This window comes from Ammospiza nelsoni, chromosome 19 (genome assembly GCF_027579445.1).
Source record: "Ammospiza nelsoni isolate bAmmNel1 chromosome 19, bAmmNel1.pri, whole genome shotgun sequence".
In the NCBI taxonomy this organism is placed as follows: Eukaryota; Metazoa; Chordata; class Aves; order Passeriformes; family Passerellidae; genus Ammospiza; species Ammospiza nelsoni.
In genome coordinates this window covers 5,859,712-5,879,921 of record NC_080651.1, presented here as the reverse complement: position 1 = coordinate 5,879,921, position 20,210 = coordinate 5,859,712, and the positions used below count along the sequence as shown (strand labels likewise).

The 20,210-nt window shown below is 40.6% G+C and overlaps 1 protein-coding gene across 1 annotated transcript in view; it reads left to right on the top strand.

Annotated features, from left to right (window-relative positions):
- TBCD (tubulin folding cofactor D) overlaps positions 1–20,210 on the top strand; it is a 122,689-nt gene that overhangs the window by 65,330 nt on the left and 37,149 nt on the right. The window contains exons 18-24 of the mRNA XM_059485606.1: positions 2,908–2,993; positions 7,415–7,495; positions 8,199–8,272; positions 9,135–9,252; positions 9,989–10,049; positions 11,373–11,395; positions 19,990–20,021. Of these exons, the coding sequence (XP_059341589.1) occupies positions 2,908–2,993; positions 7,415–7,495; positions 8,199–8,272; positions 9,135–9,252; positions 9,989–10,049; positions 11,373–11,395; positions 19,990–20,021 (475 nt within the window). The remainder of the gene's footprint in view (positions 1–2,907; positions 2,994–7,414; positions 7,496–8,198; positions 8,273–9,134; positions 9,253–9,988; positions 10,050–11,372; positions 11,396–19,989; positions 20,022–20,210) is intronic.

Sequence of the window (20,210 nt, the reverse complement as noted above, 5' to 3'; positions counted from 1 at the left end):
ATTGATTTTCTAGTTTTCAGTAGAATCAGACCAACTGAAGTGGGCTGTGCAATCATTGCTGTAGTTGGTGATTCCACAGTAAACAAGGCTCGAGAGTCTTCAGCTCCATTTGTGGGCTTGTCTCTTGTACCATCCAGATATTTTGAGAAATCTGGTACTTTTGGAGGTACCCAAGTCCTTTGGTAAAAAGTATTGTGGTAGGTTCCTATGTAACTTAACAACATTTAAGTAGTTAAAATCTTCAAGACAGCTTTCATTTTCAAACTTGGAGGAAAAGCAAATAGGGTAAAGCCTTGGATTTACTGGTTTCTCACCAGGAGTTAATAAAGCTGAATATACAACTAAGAGAGAGAGAAAGTGTGGGAAGGGATGGTTCAGTCAGTGTATTCCTGTGAACAGGGCACGTGAGCATGATTAAAGCAATTTTATTATCAATAAGCTGCTCTTTCAGGGATCTTTGTTAAAATGCTGTCACCTGCCAACATTTCTGAAAATCTCCGTGTTCTGAGCCAGAATTTATTCCTTTAGAGCTCTGGCTGTTAAACCATCTGTTCATGTTCAGTGTGTATTTCTAGAAGTAAGTTAACAGCAGAGAAAGGGTGCAAGAAGACTGGGAAGAAGAGAGGAGGGATTTTTGGTGACCTGACCCAGCTGGGTCTGTAGTAAACAGAAGCCAGGGTGGTTCTTCTGGGTCTGCAGTTCCTGCCCTGGAGAGGTTGGGCATCACAGCAGCCCAGCCTGATTGCACTGTGTGAGGTGCTGAACAAAGCAAATAACACCTCAGCCTGCCTTAGCTCCAGGGAGAGAGGGCTCCTGGCTGCTGCAGGTTTAGAAGTGCTTCCATCTAGCAAAAATTCAAAATTTTAATTTATTTCTGAATCAGAGGAGTACAGTCCATGTTTACAGCCAGAAAGTTTCCTCTCAGACTCTGCCTTGACCCACAACTCAATCACATCATGATGATTTCAGCCTCTTGTGTTGGCACATCAGCAGTGAAACATTTGAGTTTTCATGGCATGGAGGAGCTGTCAGGCTCCTGCTGGTTCCTGCAGAAGGTCAGAAATTTTACTTGCTGAACCATTCCTTGGTGCCTAGGACAATGGTTACTTAATGAGTAGATCCACCCTCTGAGTTCAGTGTGTTGAAAGAGACACCCTCTCTCTGGATTGGAAGGAGCTGAAGCATATTCTCCTCCTGAGGTAATAAAGCTGGTACTAAATAGGTGGAGAAAAAGGTTGCCCTCACTTGTTCCCTGGTTCCTGCCTCCTTCAGCTTTGTAATTCCACATGTCCCAAATCCAGAGCTTGCTGATGGCCACAGCAGAAGCCATTGTAAGAATGTCACTTACACTGTGTGTCAATGGAAGCTCTGAAAAATCTGAAGCATTTTTTTGAGCACAAATCTTGAGAAATGCAGATGCTCCTAACAACACCAAATTTTATACTGGAGAAGTTTGAAGTGTTCTGGGAGAACAGAAGCTGTTGGGTATTCTTGTAAAGCCTGCCTGGCTGTGACCTGTGTGTTCCTGAAGTCAGGAATGGTGCTGCCTCACTGACAGGCTTGGTGGCACCGTGCCCTTTGTGAGGTGCCATCCAACTGGCACACACAGCTGGGAACAAACAGCAAGGTCCAGCTGGCAGCTAGAACTCAAAGTGTTGGCTGAGATTTTCCTTATGGAGTGTGAAACTTTATATCTTCCATTGCTCTTTGGCCTTAAATCACACTGAGGTGTTTCTTATGTACCTTTTTGCCACCAGTCAAGGTTTCATGAGGCTTTTGGACTGAGCATTCATTTTCCCTTTGAGTCACCAAGACTTGCAGGTTTGGATAAGCCATAAATACTCTGTCTGTCCTTGGTCCACTCAGATTTCAGGCCCTGCTTTTTGGGAGCACTGGAATTCTGCTTCCCAGAGCAAGAGCTTGGCAGCAGCCGGCAGCTCCCAGTGCTCCCAGGATTAACTGCTCCAGAGACTGTCTCTGATGGAGAGATACTTCCCACTGGTTTTGCATGGCTGGATCCTCATGTGGAAGGGATGAGTGAGCTGTAAACAAACCTGCATCACATCCCAAACCTGTACTTCCAGGGAGCCTCATTGTTTTAACACCCTCTGAGTGTCGCTTTTGGAAGAGAGTGGAGCCTGTGTCAGCTGGCTCCTTTCCATTTGTTTTTCATTGTGGCTCATGGGTGCTCTGCTGCCTCTGCTGATGCTCTGTTAAACCAGCCAGAGCAAATAAAATTCTGAATATCTGGGTTGGATTGCTTGCACACAGAAATGCAGATTTCTAAGTGGAAATCTCATACTTAGAAAGATAATTTATCTTCTAGAAACGGACTGGTTTGAGAAGAGATGGCAGAAGGAGGATCCTTCAGTAGGATTCAGTGTTCCCAGTGTTCATTTTCAAAACAAATCAACCCCATTTTTTAGTTCATTAATGAGTCACAAAATAGAAGTGTAAGTAGAAACTCCCATGTACTCTACACATGATGCACCTCTTGGTGCCTAAATCTCTAATTTTATATTTCATTAAACTCACCTTGTGCCTTCACATAAACTGGAAACATGTTTATGTTTATCTAAATCCTTCTAGAGGAATCATCTTTTGGATATATACATAGTCATGCCTTAGCCAAATATATCTTTTGGTGTGACTGGGAGGTGTGAGGGAGCTGTTGCATTGGTTACTGCCTGTGCCATTGGCTTGGGCTGTTTATCATTGACTCACAAGCAGAGTGAGCTATTTTACTGTTTATATATTCAATATCCTTTATGTCTCTAGTACAAGTGATTTTACTGTAAATGAAATTGTATTTTTTTCAGTGCTTGGGAGAGTAGCAGGAGATTTGTTTTCAATCATGTTGTCTATTTGGAATGTATGATACATTTTAAAACAATATTTTGTTTGCAGGGCACTTTCCCCCATGGCATTGACATCCTGACTGCAGCTGATTATTTTGCTGTTGGTAACAGAGTTAACTGTTACTTGACTATAAGGTAAGTTTCCAATTATTAACTTTCCTAAATATGATGGTGCTCTTCTACCTAATGAAATTCTTATCTGATTACTTCACCTTACTGAACATTGTTTAATACTGATGGTTTTAAGTAAATCAAAATTGTGGTTTTATTTTTTTGATGACTGATTATCAGGTGTGAGGCAGAGTGAAAATGTGGCCATGATTTCCTTGGCTATGAGGAGGAAGCAGCCAGCAGACAAAAGTGTCTAAGCTGCTCAAGGCTGGACAAGATGAAGTTTGGAGAGTTGTAGTCAAAGGAGAGGCTGTTGTGATGGCAGATTCTGGTATTTGCAGGGGTCCCCAGGACGAGGTGAGAGATGAGTGAATCTGACTCCATGTTCTTAGAAGGCTAATTTATTATTTTATGTACTTTTATTATATTAAAGAATGCTATAGTAAAACTGTACTAAAGAAAGAGAAAGGATACAGACACAAGGCTTCACAAGAATGGTAATAAAAACTCATGAATGACACCTCCGAGTCCAACACAGCTGATGGTGATTGGTCATTAAGTAAAAACAATTCACATGAAACCAATCAAACATTCACCTGTTGGTAAACAATCTCCAAACCACATTCCAAAGCAGCAAAAACAGGGAGAAGCAAATTAGAATATTGTATTTCTCTGAGGCTTCTCATCTTCCCAGGAGAAGAAATTGTAGCAAAGGGATTTTTCCAGAAAATGTGAATATGACAGTAGACAGACTCTGATATGGGGAAAAAATCAGATTATAAAAAATAATTTTTTATAATTTTAAAAGAACAGCTTGCCCAAGTTGTTGAATTTGTGGTCTGTGCATAGACCTTCAGCTCCAGTGCCTGTGTTAGCTCAGTGGAAAGCTGGCCACAGTGTGCAGTAATGTTTGAAAAACCCAACTGATCTCTGCAAGGAGCAGATGGCAGTACCCAAACTGGGCTGGTGTGGTTATGAACCTGGAATACAGAGTCAGCTCTGGAAACACAGAGGTGCTGACATCAGGGGAGCTGGGAGCCAAACTGGATGGCCAGAAGGAGCAGAATATTGCATTTCCTCACGAGGAAATGACAAAGAGCCAGGGCTGGTTCTGGCTTGAGTTGTCTCAGACAGAGTCTGTGTCCAGAGCCAGGGTGGGGGAGAGCAGCACCCACAGAGGCTGAGTCAGCCCTGGTGGAGACAGGGCAGGACATTGCCCTGTGGGGCTGCCCAGGAGCCCAGCAGGGCACAGAGGCTGGAGCTGGTGATGTCCTTGGGCAGCAGAAACTGCGCTCAGCTACGTGGTGGGTCGTGCTGCACTGCCAGCTTTGTCACTTCCACTTGTAGTTGAGAGGGAGACAATCCAGAGCAATATATTCCATTTTCAGAAGGTTTCAAACTATTTTTTTTCCAGCATGCATGCTTTTTATACATTCTTACAAAACTCATAAGTTTACACTTTACTCATTGGTCAGGAGAGACAAACTAAGTGCTCATTGAAACAGGCAGTTGCAGGTTTCTCTTATTTATCCTTCTTTCTTTCTTGGTTTCCTTGTCAATGACCTTGGTATAAAATTCATATAGGGGTAAACATGGATCCTCTGATCAAACATGGATCCTCTTGTCAAACATGGATCCTCTTGTCAAACGTGGATCCTCTGATCAAACATGGATCCTCTTGTCAAACATGGATCCTCTTGTCAAACATGGATCCTCTGATCAAACTTGGATCCTCTGATCAAACATGAATCCTCTTGTCAAACATGGATCCTCTTCTCAAACATGGATCCTCTGATCAAACTTGGATCCTCTGATCAAACATAGATCCTCTTATAAAACATGGATCCTCTTCTCAAACTTCTCTCTGGCTCACATGAGTCACTGTAAAACCTCTTCCACATCCACTGAGAGATTTTTAATTCATACTGGAGCCCTCTGTCTTCACCTTGGCTGGTTTTTTATCGATCTGTCCACCTCTGCATTGTCCCTTTTGTGCAGAACCATTTCAGTCTGTTCAAACCTTCACCTTTTACCCACTGTCAGCCCTTCTGGGGTCCCCACCCTCCTCCCACAGCCTTCCCCAGAGCTGCCTCCCACGGGAGATGGGGAAATGCAGGAGCTGCTCGAGATCCCTGAGCATGGCATCCATGGGATTGCTGAAACTCTGGGTTTTGTACTAACACAAAATTGAAAACATCCAAAAGTGACAAAGCAGGTTTTATTTTCTCTCTTCTATAATTCTGGCTTGGAGGCTGATTATGTTCTTCTGACTTTTCAAGAGCTGAATTGGTAATTTAATTTTTTTTTTTTTTTACTTCTTCCACTGTGATTTCCACAGCTTTTGTACGAGCGCCACTTACTCATGTGAAGATATTTTTACTGTTGATTTCTTTCTTTAAGAAGAAAGAAACAACAATTTCTCTTGTTCAGCAAGGGGAATAAATTTTTAAATATTTTAATAAACAGCCTTATGCACTTAGAAGCTTGGTTCTCTGAAGCCATCTTCAGTGCCATTATTCAAACTATTTTTTTGTAAAATATTTGCTCTCTCATTCACTCTATTACTTCAAAAAAACTGCTTTTCAAGCAGGCTGTCATTATTCAGGTCAATATTTAAGTTACTTGGCTATTTCCTTATTTTTCCCTGAGTAACATTAAAGGAAAAAGCATCCAGGTATATATTTGGCTACTCAGAAAACATGTACCATGATAATGTTGAGCAATAAAAGCTCATAAAAAACATAAAGTGTCAATTTCTACGGCTGAATTTGGTTTATCAATAATAATATTGTTCCAGTAAAGGGGCAGCATCATGTATATTTAAAAATGTTTTTTTGTGTGTGTGTATAAATGGTTGTTTAGAGCCTTTCAAACCTAAATATTTTAATGCAGGTTTTTTACTCTGGGTTTCCTTTTTGCTGATGGTATTTGGAGGATTTAGCTCAAATATCATAATACATTTCTGAGGATGGAAGGTTGAGGAAACCTATTTTATATGAAATGACAGTAAAGAGATGATGTGATTCCAGGAGTTCTGAGCTCGGTACAAGCAGAGTTAAGGAAAAAGCTGCTGAACCTGAGTGAGGTATAAAAATCTAAGCAGCATCAGGAAATCAGATTTGTATGCAGGGCTTCTTGCATTAAATTCTCAGTAGGGCACAGAAAATGAGGACTGTAGTTAAAGATAGTTATAAACTAAAATTAAAAATGGAATTTATCCACACCTGTGGCCCAAGAGATTGATTTTTAGCTGGGCAAGGAAGTTCAATCAGAATGGTTGGGTGCTAAAACTGGGACTCAGAAAAGCAACTACAAAGAAGAGAGGAGAGCTCAAACATGGCAAGGGAAATGTGTCTGTCATTGTGGCTTCCTGCAGAGCAGGGAAAGGACCTGGAGATATGAATTTTATATTTATTTATTTTATATTTTATATTTTGTATATATTTATACATCTCTGGTGGCATCAACAGCAGTTTGAACCAAGTGTCAAATCCTTCTCTAGGGCTCAGTAGAGGGTGGTTCTGTGTGCAGTGTTGATTCAAGTAACTGAGGTCTGGCTGTGGATTTAACAATTCCCTCTCTGATGAATTCCATAGATATCAGGATGGGAACATGTGGCAGTATTTGGTTTTTCTCTTTGTTTGCCTCTGACTGCCCAGAGGTATATCAATGGAACACCATTATAGCTGCAAAGTGAATCACTGGAAAGATCTGAAAAGGTGAAATTAAGATAATCCATGAATCCCTTTGTGCCCTTCTGGTTGTTGGGCCTCCCAAGGTGATCTAGCACTCATCAGATGTACTGAAAAAACATTTCTCTTCACTTGTGTTGACCTTGGCTTTCCATGGTTGATGCTTCTGGAGATTGGAAGTGTGGCTGTGATTGGGCAATGCAGGCTCCCTGATTGGTGCTGCTGTTCCCTTCCACCTCACACCTGAGCTCTGCAGCCTCCTCAGCTTTTGTCGCCATTCACTGCCTGCATATAGTTGATTTTTAGAAAGGACAAATCGAAAATCCCTTCTCCATTTTGGACCATTGTATTTATGAAGATATAACACATTTCTATACTTATTTTTCCTCTGTCTTGTAGTTAATATCAGTGATGTGTTTCTCCAATCTGAAATAATTATTCAATTTAATCTACACATCTGGATTTTCTAGAATGTAACAATGTGATTGAATGTCAAGCTTGTTGTATGTAGAGCAGGTTTTAGAAATGATCTGAATGTTTTACAGAAGTGGTTTTAAGTTTTTTCAATAATTCAGAATATTTCCCATCCTGTCATTCAGCTGCATCCCATTTAGGAGAAGGCACATTTAAGTAAGTTTGAGGATTTAAACCTTTGGAACAGGCTGTGCTAAAATGCACACAGATATTGGTTCTGTACTCTCTGTCTCTGGAATATAATTGTAATCTATATATGTTTTTTTTTTCCTTTTTCAGTGTGTATATTGCTGGCTTTTCTGAGTATACACAGCCAATGATTGATCATTTAGTTAACATGAAGATTAACCACTGGGATAGGTAAGTTCATAAAATCTAATTATTAATATCCAGGAATTGACTGTTCTGCATAGGTTTTTCTGCTTTTGTAGATTATTTCTGTAAAATTTACTCACACCTGGCTTTGCAGCAGCATTTGACTGGGTGATCTCATCTGTACCTCCCAAGCACAATGTCACTTAAGCAGGTTTATGAATTTTGTCTTTTGGCCATGACCTCAATCTGTTAATAGATTAATAAAACCCATTTATATGGTATATAGTGTGTGTGAGGGGTAAACACTGTCACCATACAATTATCCTAATTAAAGCAGATTTCATGCATAGAGATGGTGCTTACTCACATTCAGTGCTCATGGAGATTGAAATGTGTACATATCACACAGGTGAGATTCTATCAGTGCTGATCAGAGTTTGCATCATGAGAAATAATCACAGTTTACTGCACTGTCCCTGCCAGGGCCCAGAAGAAGCCCTCAGGTCCCACCAGCCGCACTGGTGTTTTTCCTTTTCTCTTTGAGCTCTTTTCACCCCACTGAAAGCTGGCTGCAGGCTGGCTGCTCTTTGCTTTGGTTGGCTTTTTTACAGGGGGAAGCATAGGATATACAGAGAGTACTGTAATTCTGAATATTGTTTTGATTGGGGGCAGAAGTCCCTTACTCACATTACTTTTTTAGCACATTGCTTCTGCTGACTTGCTAACCCTCAGCAATGCTTTCTTACAGTGTTATTCGAGAACTTTCCACAAAAGCTCTGCACAACATCACTCCCCAGGCCCCTGAGTACATGGCAAACGTGGGTAGGTACCAGCTGAGCTCTGCCCAGCCAGGCTGAGCTGAGGCAAGACAAACCTACAAATAAAAATTAAGATTCCCCCTGCCACTTAATACAGTGTTGTGACCCCGATGGCTTAACCTCTTTTTAGGTTTTATGCAAAAAAATTTAAATTACTGCCCGGTTGGTTATTTTATATTACTGCCAGGTTAGTTTTTATGTGGGGCCTTTGATAGCTGGCTGCACTGGGCTCTGCTGGTTCTGAGGTGAGTTTTTGTTCTGAGGTGAATTGTGAGGTGCAGTTGTGTCAGCAGCTGCCCCTCCAATTCCCAGCTCTTGCTTTGATGTTGGAAAGGGTGGGGGATCTGTTTTGTCTTGTCCAGCCTGACACTTGCAGAAGAATTCCTTTCTGACTGTGTGTGTGTAACCAGATGTTTCTTACCACGGGCCCAGGGTTCTTTTCTGAGCCCATTGCAGCTCCTGAGATCTGGAAATCCCTGGCAGATTTTCCCTGTGGCTGAAGGCAGTGCCCAGCCCCTGAGATGCTGCAGTGCAGATCTTGCCTGGGCTCCTGTTGTGGTCCAGGAAGGTTCCACTGAACATGGAAATCAAATCCATCCACTTCCTTGGCTGCTCAGCCAGCTCAGGGCCCAATAGCAATGTTGTTTTATTTGTTTCAGCCAGGGAGTGAGTATAAAATAGCTCAGTGTGATATGTCAGAATTTAATTCATTCAAACTTGTTTTTCACAAAGTTACCAGGATACTTGACTTTACAGAAAAGTGTTTCCAGTGTTCTTTCTAGGCAGGCAAAATTACATTGAGAGCTGTGATCTGTCACAATGCTTTGTTTAAAAAAATAATAAATTAATTACTTAATCTCTTTCAGTTTTGCCAAGACTCCTGCCTTTATCAGTGGGCTCAGATCTGCACACACGCCATGGGGCAATCCTTGCCTGTGCTGAGATCACCCATGCTCTGTGTAAACTGGCACAAGACAATAATAGGTATTAATGCAACATTATCTAGACTATAAATTTTCCTTTCATGTCTGCTCTATTAAAAACTTCCTGAGTATAATTATGGAAATCTTCATCTCACTGAACTGGGTTTCCATTGAATTTTTGGTTGTTTTTATGAGTGATGCTGAGCTTTCAGGTTTTATTCAGTGATTTAAGACTTCAGTCTTAAATTCAGAATTAGGAAAGAGAGATCCTTTGCTGCCTTACTTGGAGAATTGATCAGTTAAATACAGATTAATTCTTCTTTCCCAGCAGTATCCATCAAAACAATTTGTGTTAAGAAAAAAAGATCATTTTTAGTAGTAGGAAGTACTTGAAATAGACGGAAAAATCACAGAAGTGTTGGAATCTAAAAATACAACTGGGCTGAGAAGAGTTATCAGTGTATTGGCAACTATAATTTCCTGGTTTATATATATATTTTTTAAAAATTTATTTATATATTTTATATAATATAAATATATATATTATAGGCTGTTATTAGGAAGTGACACTGATTTTTTATAAGGCCTTTGGAATAGTTTTCTGTATGATGAGGAAAGAGTTTATGTTGTGATGTTTGCTGTACTATTTAAAAACAAATATTGCATGTTTCTGTGGAGCATAATTTGAAAACCAAATTATTGGTTTTTTTGTTTGAAAGTACAATGATGTTATGGAAAAACAATTATTTACAGCATGGTGAGGAAATCTGTATTAAAATTTTTGTATGCTTTTACAGATCTGTTACATACTATTTCACTGAAAAATCATTGGAGGGGCTCAAGCAAATTCACCAAGAGGTTTGTAGCCAGCATGAATCTAATTTTAACCTGGAATGCCGCATGATTTTTAACAAAGATTTACAATTAAGGCAGCTGTGCCGAGAGTGAGCCTTGTCCTGGTGTTTGGACACCCCCAGGCTCTGGGACAGCTGCTTGTCCTGGTCCCTGTGTCTTCACAGTGACACTGGGGGCTCTTCTGCCTCTTGCTGAAGCCCCAGCTCTGCTGCTGGAAATTTAATTTCTGAAATGCCCGAGGGGGTGTTTGGTTCCTTTTCCTTCTGTCTTTGCTCCCCTTTATCCTCCTGACTGGCTGTGGGGTAACTGCTCAGGGGACACTTGGTGAGCCCATTCCTTGTCCCTGCAGCCATAATTTCCTGTTTATAGCTCTCAAAAGTCATATTCTGCATTTCAGTTGATGCATTGTCTGTATCTCTGCTTATGCTAAATGAAACCTTTTCCTGCTCACTTCCAAATACTTCTGTGAAGTGAATTTTGCTTAATTTTTCCCTTTCATTTTTAGTCCTCCCATGGTGTCGGGTTTTTCATCCCAGCATGGAATGAAATACTCCAATATTTCAGACAATATTCCAGCATTCAGACTCCTGCTGTTCCTGCACCTTTAGTGTCAGCTCTGATGTGCTGGCAGACCTCACCCTTCACCCACCAAAATCCACAGGTGCCTCTTTAATTCTGGGCACAGCCCAGAGCTGCTGCCACAGGTTCAAAAAGCACCTTTGTCCTCCTTTAACTTTCTCATGCTGAAGTGCCTGAAAGCTTGGTCAGCACAGCTCTGCACTTACACTGGCCTTGAGTTGTTATGGTGCAGTTGCATAAAATCTCAATTTTAAATAATCTGTGTTTTTTTGGCTTTTGCTGCATAGAAATGTGATAATCTTTGATTTTTTACAGTGGCTTGCTGTAACATTAAGAATGAAGTAAGATTTTTCAGATTTAAGCCTTTGGTTAAGTTTTTTGTGTTCAATCTGTAGCTTCCAAAGTTATTTTCAGTGATCAGACAATGAAGTCTATCATCATCTTAAAAGAGCCAGTGGGAGAAAGCAAATCTATTTTCAAAGCCAAACTGGCTTCCAGGGTATTTGCAGGAGCAGCTTGGGTCTGGAATTCAGGAAATTAGTGCTTTCAGTGTTAAGTTTGGGTTTTTTTTTTTAAACAAAGTCCAAAAAAGTTGTTTTAAAGAGATTTTCACTTTGAATTTTATTTTTTAAATTAAATGAAGTTTTGCACAGCTCACATTATATGGCATTGCATGTAAAGGGAAAAATGAAAACACTTGGATCAAACAAACTCAATTAAAATATGTGTTACTTTTTTCCCCCCCAGCTTTGCAGTCGTCAGTTGTACAGGTAAGAAAAAAGATGCAAACCCATCATTTTTCATCTTTGGAAATGTCAGTTAAAGGGACTGAAACCAGGATCTGGGAAGTGGGGGTGTTTTGTACAATTAGTGACACCCACCCCAGTCCCTCCCAGTGCCTCAGGTGCTGGGGCTGCAGAGGGGCTGCAGAACTGGCCTTGAACTAATGAGCCCCAAATTCCTTTTTCCTTTCCTTTCCTTTCCTTTCCTTTCCTTTCCTTTCCTTTCCTTTCCTTTCCTTTCCTTTCCTTTCCTTTCCTTTCCTTTCCTTTCCTTTCCTTTCCTTTCCTTTCCTTTCCTTTCCTTTCCTTTCCTTTCCTTTCCTTTCCTTTCCTTTCCTTTCCTTTCCTTTCCTTTCCTTTCTTTCCCTTTCCCTTTCCCTTTCCCTTTCCCTTTCCCTTTCCCTTTCCCTTTCCCTTTCCCTTTCCCTTTCCCTTTCCTTTCCCTTCCCTTCCCTTCCCTTTTTCTCCCCTTTTTCTCCCCTTTTTCTTCCTTTCTTCCCCCATTTTCTCCCCCTTTTTTTCCCCCTTTCCCCTGCTCTTTTTTTCCTCTTTTCCCCCCCTTTTCCCCCTTCCCTTCCTGTCAGCTTCTCTCTGAATTCCAGAATTCCTTTCCCCGTCCTGTGTGACAGGCAGGACAGGAGCATTGCAAAAGGTTCAGGGCAATTTTTCAACTCTTGCGACAATGAAAATGTAAATGAGTTTTCGCTAAGTTGTTTTTAATTTCCTATTTGTTGAAGCTTCCAGGAAATTAAGGGATATTGCTTAAGGAACTGTTAAGTAAATGTGAATTAAAATTGGTGTGTGACTTCAGAGTTTGATTCTAAATTTAAGGAAATGAAATCATAATGACTTGTAGTCCCTCATAACTGTAACTGACAACATTTTTTGGTCATTTTTAGTTCACTTCTTCACATGTGCCTTCCCTGAAAACAGTATAAACCTGAACTAGTTTTTTATGTAATTATTAATTATAGATTAAATTTTTTTTATGCAAGCTTTTAAATCATGAAACTTTCTGAAAAAAATTATAAAATTTACTTTCTGAAAAAATGATAAAAAAGGAAAGGAAAGGGAAATTTACTTTAAATGAACTAGTCTTTTATGTAATTATTAATTACAGGTTAAAATTTTTTATGCAAGCTTTTTAATCATGAAAATTTCTGAAAAAATGATGAAATTTACTTCTTGAGGGGTCATTTAGAGAAATGTGGCACTTCCAGCCCTGGGTGAGCTTGGGCTGCTGGAGAGGCTTAGTGCTGATACTGTATATTCATGTCTTTGTGGGTGGCTCTTTGGCTTCCATAAATTCTTTAATGTCAGGGTGGAGCTTGGGTGTAATTTGTTTTTGTCATAATGTGCACTTCTTGCTCTTAATGGTATTTATAAGATGCCTACAGAAATGTTTTTGTTCTAGATAAGAGTTCTAATTCAACTCCAAGCTGGATTGATTCACTGCTGTTTGCTCTCATACTTAGCTGAGACAGATGTCTGCCCTAATCCATACTGTAAAATATCAGTGTGCATAAAATATTTGAAAATGGGACAAGAAAAACAAACTAGGTTATAAAAACAAACCAACAATTTGAGTGTTGCTGGGCAAGCATTTAGTGAAACAAGCCAAACTTGTTTCATGATGAGTAATTATTGCACATAATATTCCAAAGATTTCCATTTGAGAAATTGCTACCGGGAATTTTCAGTGTTAAAAACATCTTGGAGGAATGTTGAAAACCTTTTTTTTTTGTTTTTTATTTGTATTTCAAAATTTTAAACTGCATTAACAAAGAGCATCTGGCCACATCTCAGCCGTTTATTAGATGTTTTGCTTTCACTTGTGTCCAGTAAACAGCCTTGTCAGGGACAGAAGGGACTTTAATGCTTTGATCAACCTGTTCTAGGGAATTTTTTTGCCCTCTGAGAAAGGGAAAAGAAAGTAAAGTGTAGAAATGCTGGATTTTGGGGTTGGTAAAATTAGATATTTATTTATTAGATGTTTTGCTTTCACTTGTGTCCACTAAACAGCCTTGTCAGGGACTGAAGGGATTTTAATGCTTTGATTGTTCTAGGGAATTTTTTGCTCTCTGAGAAAGTGAAAAGGAAATAAAGTGTAGAAATGCTGGATTTTGGGGTTTTTAAAATATTTTTTTACCAAGTTGCAATTTATTAATTTTAAGCTGGAAAATGGGTCATGAGTTTCTTGATTGTCTGATTCTGTTGAATCCATAAGGGCCTCAAATCAGACAAGAGAAAGCCAAAGAAAGCTGGGATGGAGACGTTCATAGAGCTGCCCTACCATCTTTGTTTAGCAATTCTTGCACCATCTTTAACCTGATTTTGAAAAATGGTCATGAATTATCCTTTACATAATCGTGTTTTGAGTTCTACTGCAGCCAGTGTTGAACATACTCGAAGCTTTCAAATTTATTTATGCTAATTGTAAAAAATCCCATCTTTTACCATATTACCATTTTTTTAAAAAATACAAATATTTTTCTGTCCTCGTGCTGAAGTCCTCTCTGGTTTTACCATAGTACAAAGGAGCCTGCAAGTCCAGGCACATCAGAGAGTATTTCCTGCCATTAGCCTTGATCCTGACACATCTGATGCACTGGTTTGTCTGGAGGAGCTGGTTGCTTGGAGCATTTGCATGTGCACTTCCAGCTGTGGGCTGTGCAGGAGTTTCTGGGTTTCTGTGTGGGGGTTACACCAAGGCATATGCAAACCATGCCCTGTAGAGCATCTGCCTCCTGTGCCTGTTTAGGGCTGTACAGGTTATGAAGTTACAAAAATTGTGCTGTGTTTTATTTGGTTTAAATGGTGTTTTTAATGCATAAAAACCTAAGATGAAAACTTGTGGCATCTGTTGCCTTCAGCTGTGTTGACCTGGGTTAGGAAATCACTCTGCTGGTTTAAACACAGTCAGTACTCAGCCTGATTTCCATTCTGCTTGCACTGCACCAGCATGGTTAGCAGCTGGTTTTTTTGTAGCAGATCTATTTCTGTTGTGCATCTGAGACCTTGGACTCATTCTCAACACTCCTTCTCTCAATAACAAGTGATGGGAAAGAGGAAATGGCCTTAAGCTGCACCAGGAAAGGTTTAAATTGATGTTGGAAAAAATACTTCACTCAAAGGTTTATGCAACCCTTGCACAGGTAACCAGGACAGTGGTGCAGTCACCATCCCTGTTTTTACCATCTAGAAAACCTGGATTTAAAAGACATGTTAGAAGGGGTTTAGTTTAAAAGGTTGTAACACAAATAAAATGTGTCTTAAAAGGGTTTCAGTTTAAAAGGTTTTAAAAGGTTTAAAAGACATGTTAAAAGGGTTAGATTGGTCTTGGCAGTGGTTGGATTCAATGATCTTATAAAGGTCTTTTCCAACCTAAATAATTCTGTGATTCAATAATATGAAAAGTCTTCAAGAAAACAGTAATTTAGTAGTAGTTGTGTTAAGATTCTCTGAACCTGCCTCATCTGGTCTGAGGTTCTGGAGTGGCTATTCAGCCTGACAGATGTTCAGTATTATTGTCACTGCTAGAGATAAAAGGATGGGACTGTTTTCAGGCTAAGAACAATTGATTGCTCAGATAAACATCAATCTCAGAGGCAGTGGGATTTTAGAGGAGCAAGCAGTAAGCCATAGCTCAGGAGCAGTCACAAATTCTTTGTTACAAGGCAATATAGAACTTTCTAACCCAATGGACAGCTGCCACAGAATTTATTTTGCTTTTCTGACCTATCACCTTTACTTGCTTCTGCTGCACTGTGGATACTTTTATCCAATGGGCTTCAAACTCACAAGCACACTTTGGCTTCTGTTGTAACTTCTAAACTCTTGGTTTATTCCATACAACCACACCCCTACATTCTAAACCCTTCACCATTTTATCAATACAGTTTCTCTGTGATGGTGTTCACAGGGGTCCGAGGATGAGGATCTGACTCCATGTTTCAGAAGGCTGATTTATTATTTTATGATATATATTATATTAAAACTATACTAAAAGAATAGAAGAAAGGATTTCATCAGAAGGCCAGCTAAGAATAGAAAAAGAAAGGACGATAACAAAGGTTTGTGTCTCAGACAGAGTCCGAGCCAGCTGACTGTGATTGGCCATTAATTAGAAACAACCACATGAGACCAATCACAGATGCACCTGTTGCATTCCACAGCAGCAGATAATCAATGTTTACATTTTGTTCCTGAGATTTCTCAGCTTCTCAGGAGGAAAAATCCTAAGGAAAGGATTTTTCAGAAAATATCATGGCTACATTTCTCACTTACTTAAGGTCTATTCTTACTTACAACTATGGAAGCATAAGTTTATGATTTTATCTGTGTATTATATTTTTACATCAATTTTTACAGATCAAACTCTTCAATGTCTGTAGAAGTTTGTGTTTTTCCCATTCTCACAGTTCAGAACATTTTTTAGCTTCCTTGTAGCCACTTGTGAGTGTGACACCAGCAGATGAGGAGTGGATGTGGCAGTGCAGGGCTGCCTGCAGGTGCTTGCAGTGCCCTCTGTGTCTCAGCAGATGCTGCTCCAACCCTCCAGGCTTCCACCCCAGCTGGATGTGCCGGGATGCTGGGCAGCGCCGCCCACGCCGTGCCTGCGACGTGCTGCTCACCCAGCCTTGCTCTGATCTCATCCCTGGCTGTGGAGCACGTCAGCTGTGGCAGCCCAGCAGATTTAGGAGCTTGGAGGGGCAGGCAGTGGCAGTGGAAGCAGCACTTTGGGAGTTTCGGCGTTTGCAGCAGAGTTCAGGAGCCCGCAGGTGTTGACAGGTGCTGGGCAAGAGAGAAACTCAGCTCATTTCAAAGACCTTGAAGGTTGTAACTGATCTTGATGGTTTCAGGGCAAATGTGTTTCTTGGCATGCATCTGCCTAAAAGAGTTTTTTTTTTAGGCATATGAGCTTAATCAGCAAAGAATTCCAGCTTTGCAACAAAGCTCATCTTAGCAGTTCCTCCAGGTTCAGAGGGTTTTATGCATCCAGGGCTCTGTGAGATCCTGCTGCACTGTCCTCTGAAGAGGTACAAGGTGAAATTCTGCTACAAACTGAAGTCACTGGGAAAGCTTTTACTTCCATAGAGCCAGGATTTCACCTGTAGCATTCTGATGTTAGAATACAACGTGGAATAGAATTTACAATAGCCTAAAAATTGGTGTTTGTCATGTTAGTATGGTTTTATTCTCTGCATACTGAAGGGTTGGCCATGAATCTTTGTTAATCTATTCAGCTGAGCTCAGGGCTTTCCCTTTCCCCCTGGGGTACCCTCTGACAAAGCCATTCTGCACCTCCTGAGCCCAGGGAATGTGCAACCTGGACCTTTAAAGATACCTCAGTTGTATTTGGGACCAAGAGCTCCCAAGGAAAATGCTTGGTTGCTGTTCATGTGGAGGTGAAATATGTGTTCTCAGCTCTCCCAAAATCCAGTATTTACAACTGAATCTCTTCAGCTATTCCAGTACTTCTAACTTCAGGTTTGAATATCTGTTTATATGCTAAAAAAATATTCTGAAGTGTGGGAATGGGAAAAACAGAAACTTCTACAGACACTGAAGAGTTTGATCTGTAAAAATTGATGTAAAAACACAATACACAGATATTAAGCAGAAAAATCATAAGCTTATGTTTCCGTAGTTGTAAGTAAGAATATGCCTTAAGTAAGTGAGAAAAACTGATACTTTTCAATTCTAAGCTTCAGTTACTGTTATTTTTATTATCTGAAAGAGGAATTCTGGCTTTTGCACAAAAAGCAGCAGGCTTAAAATAATTTAAAAAAATAAATCCACGAAAGTACTTTGAACTTCTTTGTGCTCTGAGAACAGCACTGTCAATGGTTCTGATTCAAGGCAATGTAATTATAAAATAGATTCTGTCATTCTTAGGTCAGTAATGTCAATTCCTCAGTTCTGCAAGGGTTTATATATTTTATTTTCCACACATCCATTGTGATTCAGCCCAGGATGTTTCCAGGAGAGAAGCATTGCTGTGGAGCTGCACACAGGAGGGAATGCTCAGGAGCTTGTGGGGCCTGGGCACTGCATCAGTCAATTTGCAAATTGAATTAATAATTAAAGCTTGAAACAGGTACCTCTAATAATGTGATGCAACTTGTGGATGTGTCTTTGGAATAAAAAAGAAGGAATACTGACTGTACAGCAAAATTCAGAATCTCTGAATTAGGTAGATCCGTATCTTTTTAATTTAGTGAAATAGTGTGGAGTGAGATAAAGTTAATAGAAAGATGTGCATCATGTTTGACAAACCAAGCACTGGCTGAGGAAAGATCTTGGATTATGATAGAATTTTTGGTTCTTAAAAGTGAAATATGCACAGGCTGTGGAAAGGGAGAACAAAATTAGCTTTATTTGTGGACACACAGAGTGTCTGAGCAAGAACAACTCAGGGAGCTTTGCAGGGGAGCACACAGGTCATGGTGCCACCAAGAGGGACTGGATTGGAGTTTGTGCCACGTGGAAAAGTGGCTATGCAAATCCCTGTCACCTTTTTGCATTCTTGCATGGGGACAGCAATCCTCAGAGAGGCTCTGAACTGAACTGGAGTTGGTGAAACGCCAGAGGAAAGGATAGCACTCAAATTATTGCCATCAGCAGAGCTTGGAGTGGCCTGACTTCCTTCTTGGCAGTGAGGAAATGGAGAGGAGCAGCCTTTGTGAGTCAGTTCTGCTTTGTAGTTGGAGCAGAGCAGTCCATATCTGAATCCCTGCATCAGCAGACTCTGCTGCACACCAAACACATTTGCAAGGTGATTATTTTATACTCATTTGCAGCACGGTAAGGAATGGGTGAAGGCAAGATTAAGGGTAGAAGAAGTGTGAAAGAGGAAGCAATGCTTGCCACATCAGTCACCTGCTTTTGCTGCTGTCTCCACTCCTTGCATCCCTTTTTTTGTTTTCTAATTTAAATTTTTTAGAAGCTGGAGAGCAGACATCATGGCAGGAAGGTGGGGTAGACAACACACAGACCTTATCAGCATGAGGATGCAGAATCTCTGCTTGCTTCCTACAATGATAAACTGAGCTGGGATTATTAAATTAAGCCTGATCTATATTGATTGTGGAAAGCAAAAGTTTCTCAATTAAAGGAAGTGCTGACCTATGACAAATGAGAATATTGTGGAGTTGGCATCTCTGTGTTGGCTGAAACACCAATGAAATTGTTGAGCAGTCAGAAACCCAGAGCATATTACAGAAGGGACCTCCTCGTGTGGAATGGAAAAACCTGTTTAAAATGTTCAGGCTTTTGAAGCTCATACAAAGGGATAAACTGGAGAACAAAGTTGTAAGAGCTGTTAGGATTGCTAAGCTGGCCTTCTGAGCACAGCTACTAATTTTATTGTGGGGAGGCAGGAGGAGAGGAGGGAAGAAAATGTTTAAAATAAAAAACAAAAAGCAAATAAAAGAAACAAAAACCAACAAGCAAATAAACAGGTTTTTGTTGTTGCTGCCCTTGCTGGGAGTTTCTGCCAGAGGATGGACATGCAAACAGGTGATTAAGGGTTTGGCACACCTCAGGGAGGAAATATTCCAGCAGAAGTGAAGGCAGACAATGAGGAGTCAAGGGAGGAAATATCCAAAGGAAGGGGAGGTCAAAGGTTCACAAAGTGGAGCAGTGAAGCCACAGAGGGTGACACTGAGTGGAGCACCTCAGGCATTGCCCTGGGGCTGGGGATCCAGACAAGCAGCAGACTCTGCTCCGTGGGGTCAGGAGAAGTCTCTGCCCACAGCCAGGAGAAGCCAAGGAGTGCAAACAGCCCCTGCCATCTCCAGGATGATTTTCCCTCTCCCCTCTTCCCAGTTCAGATATTCTCCTCCCAGTGCTGTTACTGGCCAGGCTCCTGTTCGGACAGAGGCACTGGGCTGAGGTCTGAGCTGGTGAAACCATCCTTGAACACATCTGCACTTCAGGAGGGTCTGAAGTAGCTTGAGCCATTTGTTTCTTTCCCTTTTCTGGTGTGTTTCATGTGGTGATAAACACAAAATCACCTGGGAGGAGGCTTGAGCAGGAAAGGAGAAGGGTGGTAAATCTCACCAGGAGAGGAAACCAGTTAACATATGTGAAAATGGGAACTGGGAAGGGAAGTTTCTTCTTAGTTTTACAGAGATGATGATTTTATTTAAAACTTGCACATAGTTCCTTTTCATTTTCATTTTTCCTTTTCATTTGTGGAAATCAGAAGCTGGTAGAGTCTGTATGACTGGAAAGTCCTTTGGCCAGTCTCATGGGTTTGGAATGTTCCTGAAGCAAATGAAAAGAAAAGCAAAATGAACTTGGCAGTCTTTTTATTATTCACATTAAAGTTTAGGAGGACTGGGAGTGCATTTTTGCAGGAAGAAACCTTAATATTCAGGAGAGGTTTGTATAAATCACGCTGAAGTCAAGAAAAGTTGATTTAGAAGGAAGCAGAGTTGATCAAACACAAAACTCTGGGTGTTTCGTGCTCTGCTTTCATTCTGAAATGGTTTTGAGGTGCTTTTTGCCTCACTGTGGGCAGTGTACACAGGTTGCCTGTGGTGGGTTGTTCTCTGAAGGCTGTTTCTGCTTTGCAGGGGTTTAGGTGGAGAGCTGATGAGACCAGCTGGTAAGTACCACAGCTGGGCTGGGACAGCACCTGAGGTGCCCTGAGGAATTTGGCTGTTGATGTGTTTCCAGTTTGTTTTGCATGTGTTGTGTTGAATGTGTAAGTAAAGTCTGCACAGTAATTAAGAAAAGATGAACTTTGGGGGCCAATTTGGAATAACCAATGCACTTGGAATAACTTTGTATAAGA